This window comes from Lemur catta, chromosome 24, assembly GCF_020740605.2.
Source record: "Lemur catta isolate mLemCat1 chromosome 24, mLemCat1.pri, whole genome shotgun sequence".
NCBI lineage: Eukaryota > Metazoa > Chordata > Mammalia > Primates > Lemuridae > Lemur > Lemur catta.
This window is the reverse complement of record NC_059151.1, coordinates 12,122,731-12,138,032: the sequence shown is the minus strand read 5'-3', so window position 1 is coordinate 12,138,032 and position 15,302 is coordinate 12,122,731. Positions and strand designations below refer to the sequence as shown.

Here is a 15,302-nt window from a genome sequence, read left to right as displayed (position 1 = left end):
GCATTAGATTCTGATAAGGAGCATGCAACCTAGATCCTTCGCATGTGCAGTTTATAGTAGGGTTCAGGCTCCTATGAGAATCTAATGCCACTGCTGAGCCGACAGGAGGCGGAGCTTATGCCGTGATGCAAATGATGGGGAGTGGCCATAAATACAGATGAAGCTTTGCTGGGCAGCCGCTGCTCACCTCCCGCTGTGCAGCCTGGTTCCTGACAGGCCATGGGCCAGTCCCAGTCCCTGGCCCAGGGGTTGGGGACCACAGCTATAGTATCTTTGGTAGTTTTTAGTAGTTACTTTGTTATTTGGTATAACAGTGTTTTGGCACCTCTTATACATTTCCTATGCTATACCTGGGCTCAAGCATAGCTCTACTAAGCCTGGTTTCTTATAGTGGAAAGTGGTGTTTCAGCGTCACAATCTGAGCACTTGGAATGTCCTAGATTGTTCATTGTTTCTGGAATTTTTCAGTGCAGAGAACTATGTGGTGGGTTTTTTGTTTTGTTTTTTCAGAATAATACTGGGGTACAAACGTTCTGGTTACATAAATTGCTTTTATACTGTTTGAGTCAAAGTTACAATGGTGCCCATCCCCCAGATAGTGTGCATCGTACCTGTGAGGTGTGATTTTAGCCTTCCCCTCCAGCCCCCTCCCTCCTGCTTCATTTCCGATGAATGATATTTCCATATGTGCACATAAGTGTTAATTGATCAGTTCCAATTTAGTGGTGAGCACATGTGGTGTTTGTTTTTCCATTCTTGTGATACTTCACTTAGAAGAATGGTCTCCAGTTCCATCCAGGCTAATACAACAGGTACCAGTTCACCATTTTTTATGACTGAGTAGAACTCAATGGTATACATATACCACATTTTATTAATCCACTCATGTATTGATAGTACTTGTGTTGTTTCCAATCTTTGCAATTGTGAATTGTGCTGCTATAAACATTCAAGTGCTGGTGTCTTTTTTACAGAATGTCTTTTTTTCCTTTGCGTAAATAGCCAGTAGTGGGATTGCTGGATCAAATCTAGTTCTACTTTTAGTTCTTTGAGGTATCTTCATACTCCTTTCCACAGAGGTTGCACTAGTTTGCAGTCCCACCAACAGTGTATGGATGTTCCTATCTCTCTACATCCACACCAACATTCAGCAGGTGGTGTTGGGAGAATTGGATAGCCACATGTAAAAGACTGAAACAGGATCCTTACCTCTCACCACTGACAAAAATCAACTCATGATGGATAACAGACTTAAACCTAAGGCATGAAACTATAAGAATTCTAGAAGAAAATGTTGGAAAAACTCTCAGAGACATTGGCCTAGGCAAAGAATTTATGAAGAAGACCCCAAAAGCTATCACAGCAACAACAAAAATAAATAAATGGGACCTGATCAAATTAAAAAGCTTCTGCACAGCCAAGGAAACAATCATTAGAGCGAATAGACAGTCTACAGAATGGGAGAAAATATTTGCTTGCTACACATCCAATAAAGGGCTAATAACTAGAATCTTTAAAGAACTCAAGCAAATCAGCAAGAAAAAAATCTAACAACCCCATTAAAAACTGGGCAAAAGACATGAACAGAAACTTTTCAAAAGCAGATAGACTAATGGCTGACAAACATATGAAAAAATGCTCAACATCTCTAATCATCAGGGAAATGCAAATCAAAACCACAATGAGATATCATATAACTCCAGTGAGAATGGCTTTTTTTTTTTAAAGATAAAACAGTTTATGAGTTTATGCTGTTGTTTCTGATTCAAGTGAAGCACTTCAGGGTTTTTACTTAAACTTCACTAGCTTATCTTTCTATCATCGTTTTTCCTCAGTGGTTATCCTGGTTCTCAAAGACATGGGAAATCATAGAATATGTCATGATGACTTATTTGCTTCATACCACATCATGTACATGATAGTTTCAGAATAATACAGAGTGTCTGAAAACGTACCATACACGGGGAAAATGGGAAATTGTAACTAAAAGTAACTTTATTTACAAAATATTCATTACAGAATTTTACAAAATTTTTCCTTTCTATGGAGACTTTTGGGACACCCTGTATTAGTATTACCACAAATATAATTATTGAAAACAAATTTTCTTTGCATATCCAGTCAGCCTTCTTTATCTGTGGGTTCCACATGCTCAGATTCAACCAACCACAATCAGAAATATTTGAAGAAAAACAATAAAAAATAATAGTAAAAACTAAGCAAATAAATAATACAGTATGACAACAATTTACATAGCATTTACATTGTATTAGGTATTGTAAGTAATTCACAAGTGCTTTAAAGTATATGGGAAGATGTGCATAGGTTTTATGGAAGGGACTTGAGCATCGTGGGTTTTCATGTCCTTGGAGAGGGTCCTGGAACCCATCCCCTACAGATACTGAAGATGACTGTACTCCCTATTCTCCCCTCATTTTAATTTTTTTAAATTTTGAAATAATTTCAAACTTATAGAAAAGTTACAAGACTAATACAAACTTACACAGATACAAAATGATACAAACAATACAAAGAATAATTCTAACTCCCATATGCATTTCATCTAACTCCTACTTGTTAAAATGTTACATTTGTTTAATCATGCCCTTCTCTCTCTCCCTGCTACCTCTTTCTTCTCTTTCTTTCTCCACATACACATATAATTCGTTCTTTTTTCATTGTATTTTTTCTGAACCATTTAAGAGTGGTTGTAGATACCATGTCCCGTTACCCATAAATAATTCAGCATATATTTTCTAAGACAAGGACTCTCCCTTACATAATCACAGTATAACCATCAAATGTATGAAATTAATGTTTATGCTTCCTTCAAATTCTGACAGTTTTCTCTATTATGTCTCTTATGGCAAAAATAGGTACACGTTGCGTTTATTGGGCATAATGTTTTATTCTCCATATATAGCATCTTTTTGTTTTCTTTTTTGACCTTGGCATTTTAGATGAGTGTAAGCTAATTATTTTGTAGAATTTCTCTCTATTTAGATTCAGTATTTCAACATAAGAGTAAGAATTTTTGGCAGGAATATCATAGAAGTGATATTGTATGTTCTTAGTGTAACGTATCAGAAGACACATGATGTTGATTTGGTGTTTACTGGTGAGGTTACTTTGATCACTTAGTTAAGTTGGTGATTGGCGGGTTTCTCCACCATAAAATTATTCAATTCTCCTTTGTAATTAATAAATATTTTGTGGGAAAATATTTTGAAATTGTGTAAATGACCTGTTCCTCAACAAACTTTCACTTTCTCCTTGTAGCATCCATTGATGATTCTTTCTTGAATAAATTTCTGATGGCTACAAAATGGTTTTCTAATTGTATCCTTCCCTCTGCATTTATTAGTTGGCATTCAGCCTTATTTATCTGTATGGATACATGGATTTCTATTTAATCTGTCACTATCATTATTTATTTTGGTGCTCAGATTTTGTCCATGGGAGCTCCTTCAAACTGGTTTCTGTGTCTTTTTGACATGTCCTCATAATTCTTTGAATTTCTTTAATTTCTGGCACAAAAAATTTTCAGGCTCACATTTTACTTTCTCTGCCCTAGAACTCAGCTATTTCTCCAAGAAATCCTGATTCCGTTCAGAGGACAATAGTGTTAAGAAACTAGATGTGGACACTAAATAAGCTCATTGCTTACCGAGGTGTCACTGCTTGTAGTCCTCTCAGCGGACAGAGCTAGGGGATGTATGTGTAAATGCATGCATGTGTATTTATGTGAGTTATATGTGTTTGTATGTGGGCATACACACATCTATAGTACTCTGTGAGACACACACACATACTCACACACCGTCATTATCAGTTAAATACCTTCTAGCCTTCTCCATTTCCAGATTTGTAATCCTCTTCTCTGACAGTGAGCAATGTGGCTCCCACTTATTTGTTCATTTTCCCCTTTGTATAATTAATTACGTCCTTGACCTCACTGGTGCTGGCCCTGTCAAGCTCGGCCATGGTTTTGGTTATGACTGTCTCTTTGGTTCCAATAACCTTCCTTGGTCCAGGTCTCACAGGCCCTGCCTAAGGGAAGACAAGGGAAGGGAAGAAGTCCAATAATTTTTTTTCTATTAAAGGGAAAGACAGAGGAAGCCCATCATTTTAAAAATATTGGAACCATATCTACAGTGTCAGAATACACTGCCATTATATTCTATATGCTCTCTCTTTTAACCACCACTTAGTTCTATAAGTAACTATACACTTAATGCTTACTACCAGTCCTTATGTCAGTGTATATGTAATTATTTTGGATTCATGAAGCTTGTTTTCTAGTAGATTCCCAGGAAGAGCTTGTGGGAACTATGTTCCCTAAGTTCTGGAATGTTGAAAACAGTTCATCTGTGGCCACACTGCTGGAAGTTGGTTTGGTGGATGCACACTCCGTAGCTCACATTTTCTTTCCTTGGGTATCTATATCACTCCATTGTTTTGTGCAAGTACTACTGATAAGCAAAGTCTGATAACAATCTAATTTTCTTTCCTTTATATATCATTCAGTCTTTTTGCCTAGATGCCCAGGTAATTTTACTAGACTATATCTTGATGTTGATAATTCATGGTTAGTCAGTATTAGGTATATGATTTGCCATTTTTATTTTACTAATTTAATTTAATTTAATTTTTTTAGAGACAAGGTCTCACTCTGTCACCCAGGCTGGAGTGCAGTGGCATGGTCGTAGCTCATTGTGACTTCAAATTCCTGGGCTGAACCAATCCTCCTGCTTCAGCCTCCTGAGTAGCTAAGCTGGGCACCCACCACCATGCCCAGCTAATTTTCTTGTTTAATTTTTTTGTAGAGACGGGGTCTCGCTCTGTTGCCCAGGCTGGTCTCAAACTCCTGGTCTCAAGCAATCCTCCTGGTTTGGCTTCCCCAAGTGCTGGAATTACAGGCGTGAGCCACTGTGCCCAGCTTTCTTGCTTTGTTTTTCTTCAGGACTCCTATTGTACATATATTGGATTTTCTTCAGCTATCTTCAGTATTTGCTATTTTCTCTTGAATTTGTTTTGTCTTTTGGATTTTTTTAATTTCTAAAATTTTTGTATTCTCTTTCTCCTAAGGCATTAAGAGAAACACAATATCTGTTGTGTTTATGACTCTTTGTTTTTTCTAGTTTAGTCTTCTTTTATGAATTAACTTTTTTTAAAATTTCTTACTCTTTCATGAGTTTTATCACCTAAATTCTTGGTAGATAATTCCTGAGGTGGTTGTAATTCTGATACACGTTGGTCTTTCATATCGTGTATCATTTCTTAAAGTCTTTTCAGCTTGTTTTGAAGTAGTATGTTACAATGTTCATCTGTTTTGTTGGCAAGTGTTTGTGTATGTATTCATTGTCTCCAGAGATTTATTTTTATACTTTCTTTTTTTCTTATAATGTAATATCTTTGTATCAGATTTTACTCCTGTCATTTTCTTTTACTCATTTTTATGCATTACTAGTTTAGTTAGCCTTTCGAAATACACAGACATCCTTCTCCTGTTTTTGTGTAATGTTTAAAAAATATGTCACCTTGCCATAAGAGAGCTTCTTATTCCTTTCTCCTTCCCTGCATTTATCTGCAGTTTTCTTTTTCTTTCTTTTGCTTTCTTTTTTTTTCCCCTCTTTTTCTATTTTCCCTGTCCTCTTCAGTTTGGCTCCTGTTCCTAACAGATTTTCTTTGGTGTGGCTTTGTTCTGAAAGAGAGCTGTGATTGGTTAGTTTGGAAAGTTTGCAGAGACTGGAGTGTTTTGTGTCCTTTAGGCCTTATTATGGACCCACAGGCCATTGTAGTGGGCAAAACTCATCCCTTTTTTCCTTTCTTTAACAAACTTTTCTTAGTTTTTCCTGCTGTGCCCTACAGAAAGCACCTGTTGGGTATTTTGGGGTTCTTCTGTTCTGTGGGCAGGCAAATGGCCCCTTACTGTCCTCTGCTTCTTCCCACTCTGATGCTAATACCCACACAGATCTTTCAGCAATTGGTGGTTTGTCCCCACCTTTTTGTGTTTTGGGATTTGGTAATGAAGTTTTCCCTGTCTGATTTCATAAGGGAATTTGGAGAGATTTAAAATTTAAGCTGCCTCCAGAATTCCTACAAAATTTTTCATGTTCAAATTTTATGAACCACTACCACTTAGACCATGTTGGTTTCCATTGTGATTGCATTAAATACAGACTAAACTACAGTTAGAAATTGACTATACGATATATGTTACATTTCTCGTTAATAACTAATCGATTGCTGTCTAATTGTTTTTCTTTACCATCTACAATTAGATTATTATAAGAAGTAAATTTTTCATGTCTTTGGTGACCTCTTAAATGCATTAACCGAGGGAAAGATATGGTAGAAAGAAGTTCTCCTGTATAAACAAAATATAAGTGAATAAATATCTACATGTTTGCAAATTTGCCAATAGCACTGCTGGAACTTTAAAAATATCTATAACAGCTTTATTAAGATTTAATTGACATACCATACAATGCACTCATTTAAAGCATACCATTCAGTGGGTTTTCAGTGTATTCACAGAGTTGTGCAGCCATTACAACAGTCAATTTTAGAACATTTCCTCAGGTCAGAAAGAAACCCCATACTCCTCACTTCTCAGTTCCACCCTCCCCCTTCTCCCTGGCCTTGGCAATGACTCATCTACTTTTTGTCTCTGTAGACTTGCCTATTGCATAGATTTCATGTAAGCAGAATCGTACAGTACGTAGTCTTCTGTGCCTGGCTTCTTTCACTTAACATAATGTTTTCAAGGTCCATCCATGTTGTAGCATTTACTTCATTTCTTTTTATTTTTGAATAATATTCTGTTTTCTGGATATGTCACATTTTATTCATTTATCGGTGCATAGACATTTTTTTGTACTTTTTTGCCATTATGAATAATGTTGCAATGAACATTTATGAACCAGTTTTCATATAGACGTATGTTTTCATTTCTCTTGAATATATATCTAGGAATGAGATTGGTTGAGTCAAATGGTAGCTATGTTTAATCTTTTAAAGAACTACCAGATTATTTTTCAAAGTAGCTGCACCATTTTATATTCTCACCAGCAGTGTAGTAGGGTTCCAGTTTCTCCCCATCCTTGTCAGCACTTGCTGTTGTCCATCCTTTTGATTATAGCCATCCCAGTTGGTGTGGAGTATTATCTCTCTGTAATTTTGATTTTCATTTCCTTAATGGTTAATGATGTTGAATAACTTTTTTTGGTGCTTATTGGCCATTTGTTTGTTTATCTGTTTTGGAGAAATGTCTCTTCAGATCCTTTGCCCATTTTTCAGTTTGGGTTTTTGGTCTTTTTATTATTGAGTTGTAAGAATTCTTTATATATTCTGAATACTTTTTTATCAGATACATGGTTTGCAAATATCTTCTTCTGTTCTGTGGATTGTTTTTTTCAAAACTCTGTTGATGATAGCCTTTGAAGTACAAAAGTTTTAAATTTTGATAAAGTCCATTTTCTCTGTGTTTTCCTTTTGTCATGGAAATTAAATTTAAGAATGTTTTACCTAAACCAAGGTCATGAAGATTTGCTCCTATATTTTATTTTATTTTATTTTATTTTCTCTTCTCTTTTTTCTTTTCTTTTCCTTTCTTGTCTTTCTTCCTTTCCTTTCTCTTTTCTTTCCTTTTCCTTTCCTTTCTTTTCCTTTCTTTTCTTTTCTTTCTTTTTTTAGAGACAGGGTCTCCCTCTGTGACCCAGGCTGGAGTGTAGTGGTGCAGTCGTAGCTCCCTGCATCCTCCAGCCCCCGTGATCTGCTATCCTCCCACCTCAGCCTCCTGAGCAGCTGGGACTACAGGTGCATGCCATCATGCCAGGCTAATTTTTAAATTTTTTTTGTTTTTTAGAGATAGGGTCTCACTATGTTGCCCAGGCTGTTCTCAAACTCCTGGCCTTGAGCAATCCTCCCGCCTCAGGCTCCCAAAGTGCTGGGATTTCAGACATGAGCCACTGTGTCTGGCCCTACTCCTATATTCTCTTGTAAGAGTTTTGAAGCTTGAGCTCTTATATTTAGGTATATGGTCCATGTTGAGTTATTAATAATTTTTGTGTATGGTGTGATGAAGTGGTCCAAAGTTATTCTTTTACATGCAGATATCCAGTTGTTGACCCACAAGTTCTGATATGTAGAATTTTCATTTCCATTTAATTCCAAGTATTTGTAATTTCTATTACAATTATTTCTTTGATATATGAGTTGTCTAGATTTTTTTTGTTGTTGCTGTTTTGGTTTTTGCTTTTCCAACCCATTTGTGATTTTTTTCAGTTGCATTTTTTTTTTGTAATTGATTTCTCATTTAACTGTATTGTGCTCATAGATTATGTGGTACATATGATACTAATTCTTTGAGATTTGAAGAAGATAACTTTATGGCCTATCTATAATGTGGGCCTGTAAAAAATCAATACTGACCACTTGGGTATAATGTTATAACTCTTAGATAAAGCTTAATAAATTAGATGTTTAAGTCATCTGCATCCTTAATGATTTTTTAAAATTTACTTTATGTCAGTTACTGATTGAAATGTGGGTAATGGTGGATTTCTCTGTTTTTTCCTTTTAGTTTTGTTAAATTTTTTATGTTTTAACTTTTATTATGGAAAGTTTCCAGCATACATTAAGGGAAAGAAAATAGTATAATCAATCCCTATCACCACCCATCTTTAACCTTTATGAACATACCTGGCCAACTTTATCTCATTCATTCTCTCTACCCCGACTTTTATGCCTTTCTTCCCCAGATTATTTTAAAGCAAATCCTAGATATAATTACTGTTGTTTTATACATTCAGTGTTCAGATTTACTCACACATTCACTACAGTATTTGCTCGGCATTCCTTTTTGCATCTCAGGCTATCTATAAACATTTTCCTTCTGCCCGAAATGTAGGTATTACAGTATTCTCTAGTGAAAGTCTTTTAATGGTAAGCTTTCTCAGTTTTATCTATTTGAAATATTTTTATCTTGTGCACATTCTAGGAAATTAGTGCAGAACTTAACAGTTACTCTTTTGAGAGCATTTTGAAGATAATGTTCCAGTGTCTTTGGCTCCCATTGTTGCTTTGGAGAAACAAACAGGTCTAATTTCTGTTTTTCTGTGGATGATCTTATTGGCTCCTTTAAAGACTGTATCTTTTTCTTTGGTATTCTACAGTTTCACATGATACGACAAATAAAAGTGTGTCGTAAATAATCAAATGGTAATAATTTCAAGTTATTACCTTTAAATTTTTTAACATTCTGCGTAGTGGTGATTAGTGTTCTGTAAAGTACATGAATGCTTGCTATTTAAAAAGACCCCATGGTGAATCGTTTTTGAGAGCACGATTGACAATTTGCTTTATAACTTGTCAAGATCTCGTGTATGTACCTTAATATAAACAGGGACAGTATACTTTATCTCTCTGCAGCACTACTGGAAGTAATTATGAAAAATGGAAGCACAGCTGGAAATATTCCTCATTGCCGGAAACCGTCGGGGAGTGGTGATCAAAGCAAGCCTAACTGCCCGAAGGACAGCACGTCCGGTGGTGGCGAAGGTGGAAAAGGCTATACCAAAGACCAAGTAGATGGAGTTCTCAGGTATGATTCATATCTTAGTCGTGATTGATTCTAACATAATCTTTAGATGTTATAACACCCAAAAAAGTATTTGAAATATAACTTACTAGAAGAACAGACATCAAGGAATTGAACTCTGGGTATGTCTTATGCTTCATGTTCCTTATAAAATCATTCTGTAAAGTACCAACTCTATGGATAATTCTAGTTTTTAAAGTAAGTTTAAGTTAAAAAGCTTCTTCCAAATAATTTTTTAAAAGAAAAGTTATTTCAGTTTTTGACACAGTAACATTGTTTATGTAACAATATTGAAAGAGGATGAAGAACTGTTTTATCTTATATAGAGAGAAAAATGGGAGAATTTCATGTGAGAGGAACATTGAATGTAAGAGCAACAGCATTTTCAATTTTCTATTTATATTAATGAAGGATTTTTAAAATTTATATTCATTTTTAAGGCTGTCTTCATATATATGCAGACACCATAATGTTCTCTTTTAATGTTTTTCTTACTCTGATTATTCTGTCTCTGTTTTAGTTTCATCTCATGATATGCTTCTACTTAAAGCAGAAGAATTATATATAATTGAAAAATTATGAATTGGGTTTTGGGTATCTGCTTTTATTTTATAAATAAGAAAAGGCTTTCTAGAAATAAAATGAAACTTTGAGTATGAAACACTACAGAAAAGACTGTTTTGTTTTCGCTAAAACTTATGGAAGCTGTATTGATGTTGTACTAATGTTACTCTGCTAGGAAAAGTAAAGTTTAGGGATAAATTGAACAGCAATTAATCAGATAATTCTCATGGAGAGTGAATTATAGTGAACTAACTCAAGTGAAGACTAGTTAAAACTAGTTAGATTAAATCTCTCTTTCTCTGTTGGCTCTTTCTTATCTGTTTCTCATTTATTCATTCATTCATTCATTCATTCATTCATTCATTCAAGATAGAGTCTTGTTCTGTTGCCTGGGCTAGAGTGCGCTGGCATCATCATAGCTCACTGCAACCTCCAAGTCCTGGGCTCAAGCGATTCTCCTGCCTCAGCCTCCTGAGTAGCTAGGACTACAGGCACGTGCCATCACACCCAGCTAATTTTTTCTATTTTTAGTAGAGATGGGGTCTTGCTCTTGGTCAGGCTGGTCTCGAGCTCCTGACCTCAAGCAGTCTTCCTGCCTGAGCCTCTCAGAGTGCTAGGATTACAAGCGTGAGCCACTGTGCCCAGCCTGTTTGTTCCTCTTTTAATTTTTTATTTTTTCTCTCTTTTATTTTTTTCTCACCGTTTTTTCCTCTATTCTCTCTATTTTACATACCGTAATTTGTATTTAAGTATATTTTGAGATACAGGTTTTATTTATTCAGGAAAGTGGTTTGTCACCACATCTTAATTTTCAAATGTCAGTATACTTTGCTTTTTTTCCTACCTGTTTAAATGCTAAAGGTTAATTGTAGCATTTTGTTGTAGTGTGATCACAACGAGGAACAATGATTCCCTAGTCATGGTAAAGCCAGACTAGCAGGATATTTGATTAGCACGAATGGTAGTAAAGCACTTTGAGAATATAAATTATGCTGCTAAGCACTTTTATAACTGTAATACTGTATCAGAGATAGTTGAGTAAATGAATAAGAGAGACTTTTGAATTTTTTTCAGAAAAAATGTTTTGAGTAAGCAATATGCTGAAACACGTTCCTGGAAACCACATCCTAAAATGAGTTGTGTTTTCTTATAGAAATTACTTTATGTTGGAAGAACATATTCCAAAGGAAGGACTCAAAGTAAAAGTAAATTATATTATATGTAATTTTTATGATTTTTTTTAAGAATATGGAATCACCTATATATTTGAAAGTTCACTGAAAAGCTATGGTTGAAAGTTTGGGAAAATACGAATCTTCCTAAATCTGGGTTATTTTAAGCAATCTTTTATTTCTTCATTTCTCCTACCCTTGCCTTGAAAGAAAAAGATGAGTAGCCCAAGGTGTGGTAGAAATAAGGAAGGATTTACAATGATAAATCTCTTTGTTCTTACATTGATTTTATATATATGCTTCCAAATCCCAGAAAACCTGGCTTTAGGCAGGAGAACATCTTGAGACTGGGAGAATGAAAGGTGGAGGTGGGTGTAAATACACTTTGTATGTGGCCAGAGTTGGACAGATGGAAACATGAAATACTGAGGGAGCTTCTGTCTGTTGGCCGCTATTTTCTCATTAAAATTGGAGATGAGATTGTCCTTTGAGAGTTAGAAGAAAAGAGATGAGGGTGAAAGCTTGAGGAAAGTGGTCAAAGTATGGAATATTTGCAAAGGAAAAAAGCAAAGAGAGTGGAAAAATTGCTGATTTAGCATTGAGGGCCCAGCCACCTTTAAGACCATGAATTCTTTATGGGTAGAAGAATTAGCTTAGTAGTATACTTGTATTAGAGATTGATTCTCTGGTGAATAATTCTATTATACCTTTTTTATTAAATAAATGTAATTTTTTTTCTTTTGGGGACTAAATATGATTGGAAATTTCTTTACGAGAATTCCTAAGTTATTCAAAATACTTCAGTCCGTACCTCGTGTAAGAGTTACTTAGCTGAAATCACAGCACACGTACTCACTACATTAGCCTTAAGTGTTAGTGAGAGAACAGATCACTAGCAAACACTTGCATGATGTATGTTTTTGTTTTTTCTTTTACCTATACCCAGGGGATTTTTCTGCAGAAAGCCATATTGTCTTCTTGTTTAGCATGATTATACAAACTAGTTGCTCAGTGACAATTTGCCTCAATAGGGAGAAGCCATGCAATAATACTGCAGCCATTGCATAAGTAAGAGCTAGCTTATAGTAAGACCGCAGAACAAGTGTGTAACTTTGTCAACTAATATTCTGTGAAACTTGGCACCGTTTGTTGTCTTTGAGTTGAAATATATTGAAAAATAATTGAGAAAAAGTTGTCATGGATCTTATTTGAAGAAATTTTTAATGTATTATTGAAAAAAGACCATTTTGTATTTTAAAAATTCACAAGATCTGTGTGAAATCATTAAATGGAATATCATTATATTTATCAATTAGGAACACTTATGTACAACTGTTAAGTCATTTGAATTATGAGGATTTGTATTTAAGATTTGAATTAATTCTTTAATTCTCCAGTTCTTTAAATGAGAAGAAGAAAAATCATTGTGCTAAACTTATAAAATAAATAATCCTTTGTCTCAGGAATAAATAAATATTTCCTTAAATACCAATTAAATTTGGAGTCTATTTAAATAATTAACTATAGCACATAAAAAGAGGAAAAGTGGAAGGTGACCCTCCTCTCCTACCCACTGTGCTTTTATGCACATAAAAGAAAACATAAGGGCTGGACAAGACATATTTTCCCATAGTTGAGCTCCAGACCGTTTTGACCTTATTGTACATTATTTCCTTCTAAGATAGGTAATGGTTACACCTTTTTAATTTCTTTCTTTCTTTTTTTTTTATTCTTTGGTGAGGCTGGAGAAGGTTTGAATCTTTGAGAAAGCAGCGGACTGTAAAAAGTGTGGCAGATACATGTAGCTGGTGAAAAGGAACAATGTGAACAACAATATGAGTGAAAGATACGTGAATGCTGGTTTCTCATTTGGGTGTGAAAAATTAGGTGAATGAATATATTTGGAGCATTACTTGAAATAGTCTTTAGCCTGTCCATTGGTGATGATGACTTTATAACTCTGCTGGCTTCTCAAGAATTTCTCCTAAAGGAGAAATCATGAAAAATTTAGTGCATTGAAGAAACAGTGGAGCTAGATACAACTAAGAATTAGTGAAGTACTTTTTTTTTCTATCTAGACTCTTTTTTGTCTGTAGCAATTCTTAGCTTTATGACCTACATCTAGAGCACTGCGAACTCTAGCCTACTTTCCCTACGCTATGCAGCAACCTCTCCTGAGCTACAATTTTCTATTGCCCAGCCTTTTGTGCTCAAGATCCATCAACAAAATAGTTTTATAGGTTAATCTGGAACACAATTAAACATCATATGCATTCAAACCAAATAGTAATGGCTTTAGGATTGTTCAATATTTAATTTATCACTACCTTTTCTTTTCTGCATTCAGGTAGTATCTGCCCATATTCTTAGCTCTATTCCTTGTCTCACAGTCTGTTTCACTTCTGTTAATTGGTTGTCTTCTATTCTAAACTGATTTTTGGTGCCAGCTACATTTTCATGACAGCATTCATCGCCTTTGATCTGAACATGACTTTTCAGATCCCCACTATTTCTGCCCTGAAATTGAAACAGTCATCCATCCATCCATCCATCCATCCGTCCATCCACCCATCCATCCATCCGTCCACCCACCCATCCATCCATCCATCCACCCATCCACCCATCCATCCAACACATATGGTGGACAAGACATAATCCCTGCCTTCTAAGAGCCTGTAGTCTAGAAGAGTAGTCAGATAAGTAATCAGGCAACTGCCATACCTTACAGTAATTGTTGGGATAAGGCTAAGTTCAGAGGGCTTTGGGAGCATTTAAGGCAGGTCCCAAACCTAGTCCTGAGGAATTTGGATTCTTGAGAAAAGCAAGAGCTGAGCTCAGGTCTGAAGAAGTTATGGAAACCAGCTAAGCAAGAAGAGAGTCAGAGAAGGGGGGTTCTGAGCACCAAAAGCATTTGTAAATATTTAGGAGGGAAGAGAGTCTGCTTAATGATTATAAGAAGGAAATAGCAAGGAAGATGATGGTCACTCTGGAGTCTGAAAAGGCTCCTTCTCTTCTTCTTTATTCTGGTTCTGAGACAGTAAGATTTTCAAGTCAGACAGGTTTGAATCCTCACTTTTTCAGGCCTCTCATTATTACCCTATTTAAAATAGCAGACCTACCCTTCCGTTCTCTGTTTCTCTTTGCTGCTTTATTTTTCTCCAGGTATTTATCACCATTTGATGTAGTTTATATTTTGCTTATATAGTTGTTTATTGTTTGTCCCTCTCCCAATTGTAAATTTAATGTGATTAGGGATTTTTTTGACTGTTTTATTTACCATTGTAGCATCTGCAATTATACCTATCAGAAAGTAAATGGTTAGTGAATTTTTGTTGAAGAAATAAATCCTTATGCCCCTCTATTACTTGATTATGTATTAGGCAATTAACTTAATCACCTAAAGCTTTGGTTTCCTCATTGTTTAAATAGGAATAGTATCCCCCAAAGACGAGTAAATGAAATAATTTGTACAAAATAATCAGCATAATAAAATTCTGCAGTTCTTTATGTGAAATCTTTGGGACCAAATATAGTTTGGAACAGAATTCTTCATATTTTAGCAAAGTAAGAGAATACAGTTGGCCCCCTGTGTCTACAAATTCTGCATCCATGGGTTAAACCAACCAAAGATTGAAAATATTTGGGAAAAAAATAATACAACAATAAAAAATAGTACAAATAAAAAACAATAGAATATAACAACTATTTACATAGCATTTACATTTTATTGGATATTATTAATAATCTAGAGATGATTGAAGGTATATGGGAGGATGTGCAAAGGTCATGTGCAAATACTACACCATTTTATATCAGGGACTTGTGCATCTGCAGATGTTGGTATCTAAGGCAGGTCCTGGAACCAATCCCCTGTGAATTCCAAGGGATGACTGTATATTATAGATTATATACTTCTTAAGGTCTAGGGCAGCAGCCCGTAATCAAATTGTAACATTCCTGCA

The 15,302-nt window shown here is 35.2% G+C and overlaps 1 protein-coding gene across 3 annotated transcripts in view; it reads left to right on the top strand.

Annotated features, from left to right (window-relative positions):
• The window catches only part of DNAJB14 (DnaJ heat shock protein family (Hsp40) member B14), a 45,191-nt gene that overhangs the window by 7,348 nt on the left and 22,541 nt on the right, over positions 1-15,302 (top strand). For all 3 annotated transcript variants that reach the window (XM_045536892.1, XM_045536893.1, XM_045536894.1), the window contains exon 2: positions 9,436-9,607. In XM_045536892.1, coding sequence (XP_045392848.1) covers positions 9,436-9,607 — 172 coding nt within the window. The remainder of the gene's footprint in view (positions 1-9,435; positions 9,608-15,302) is intronic.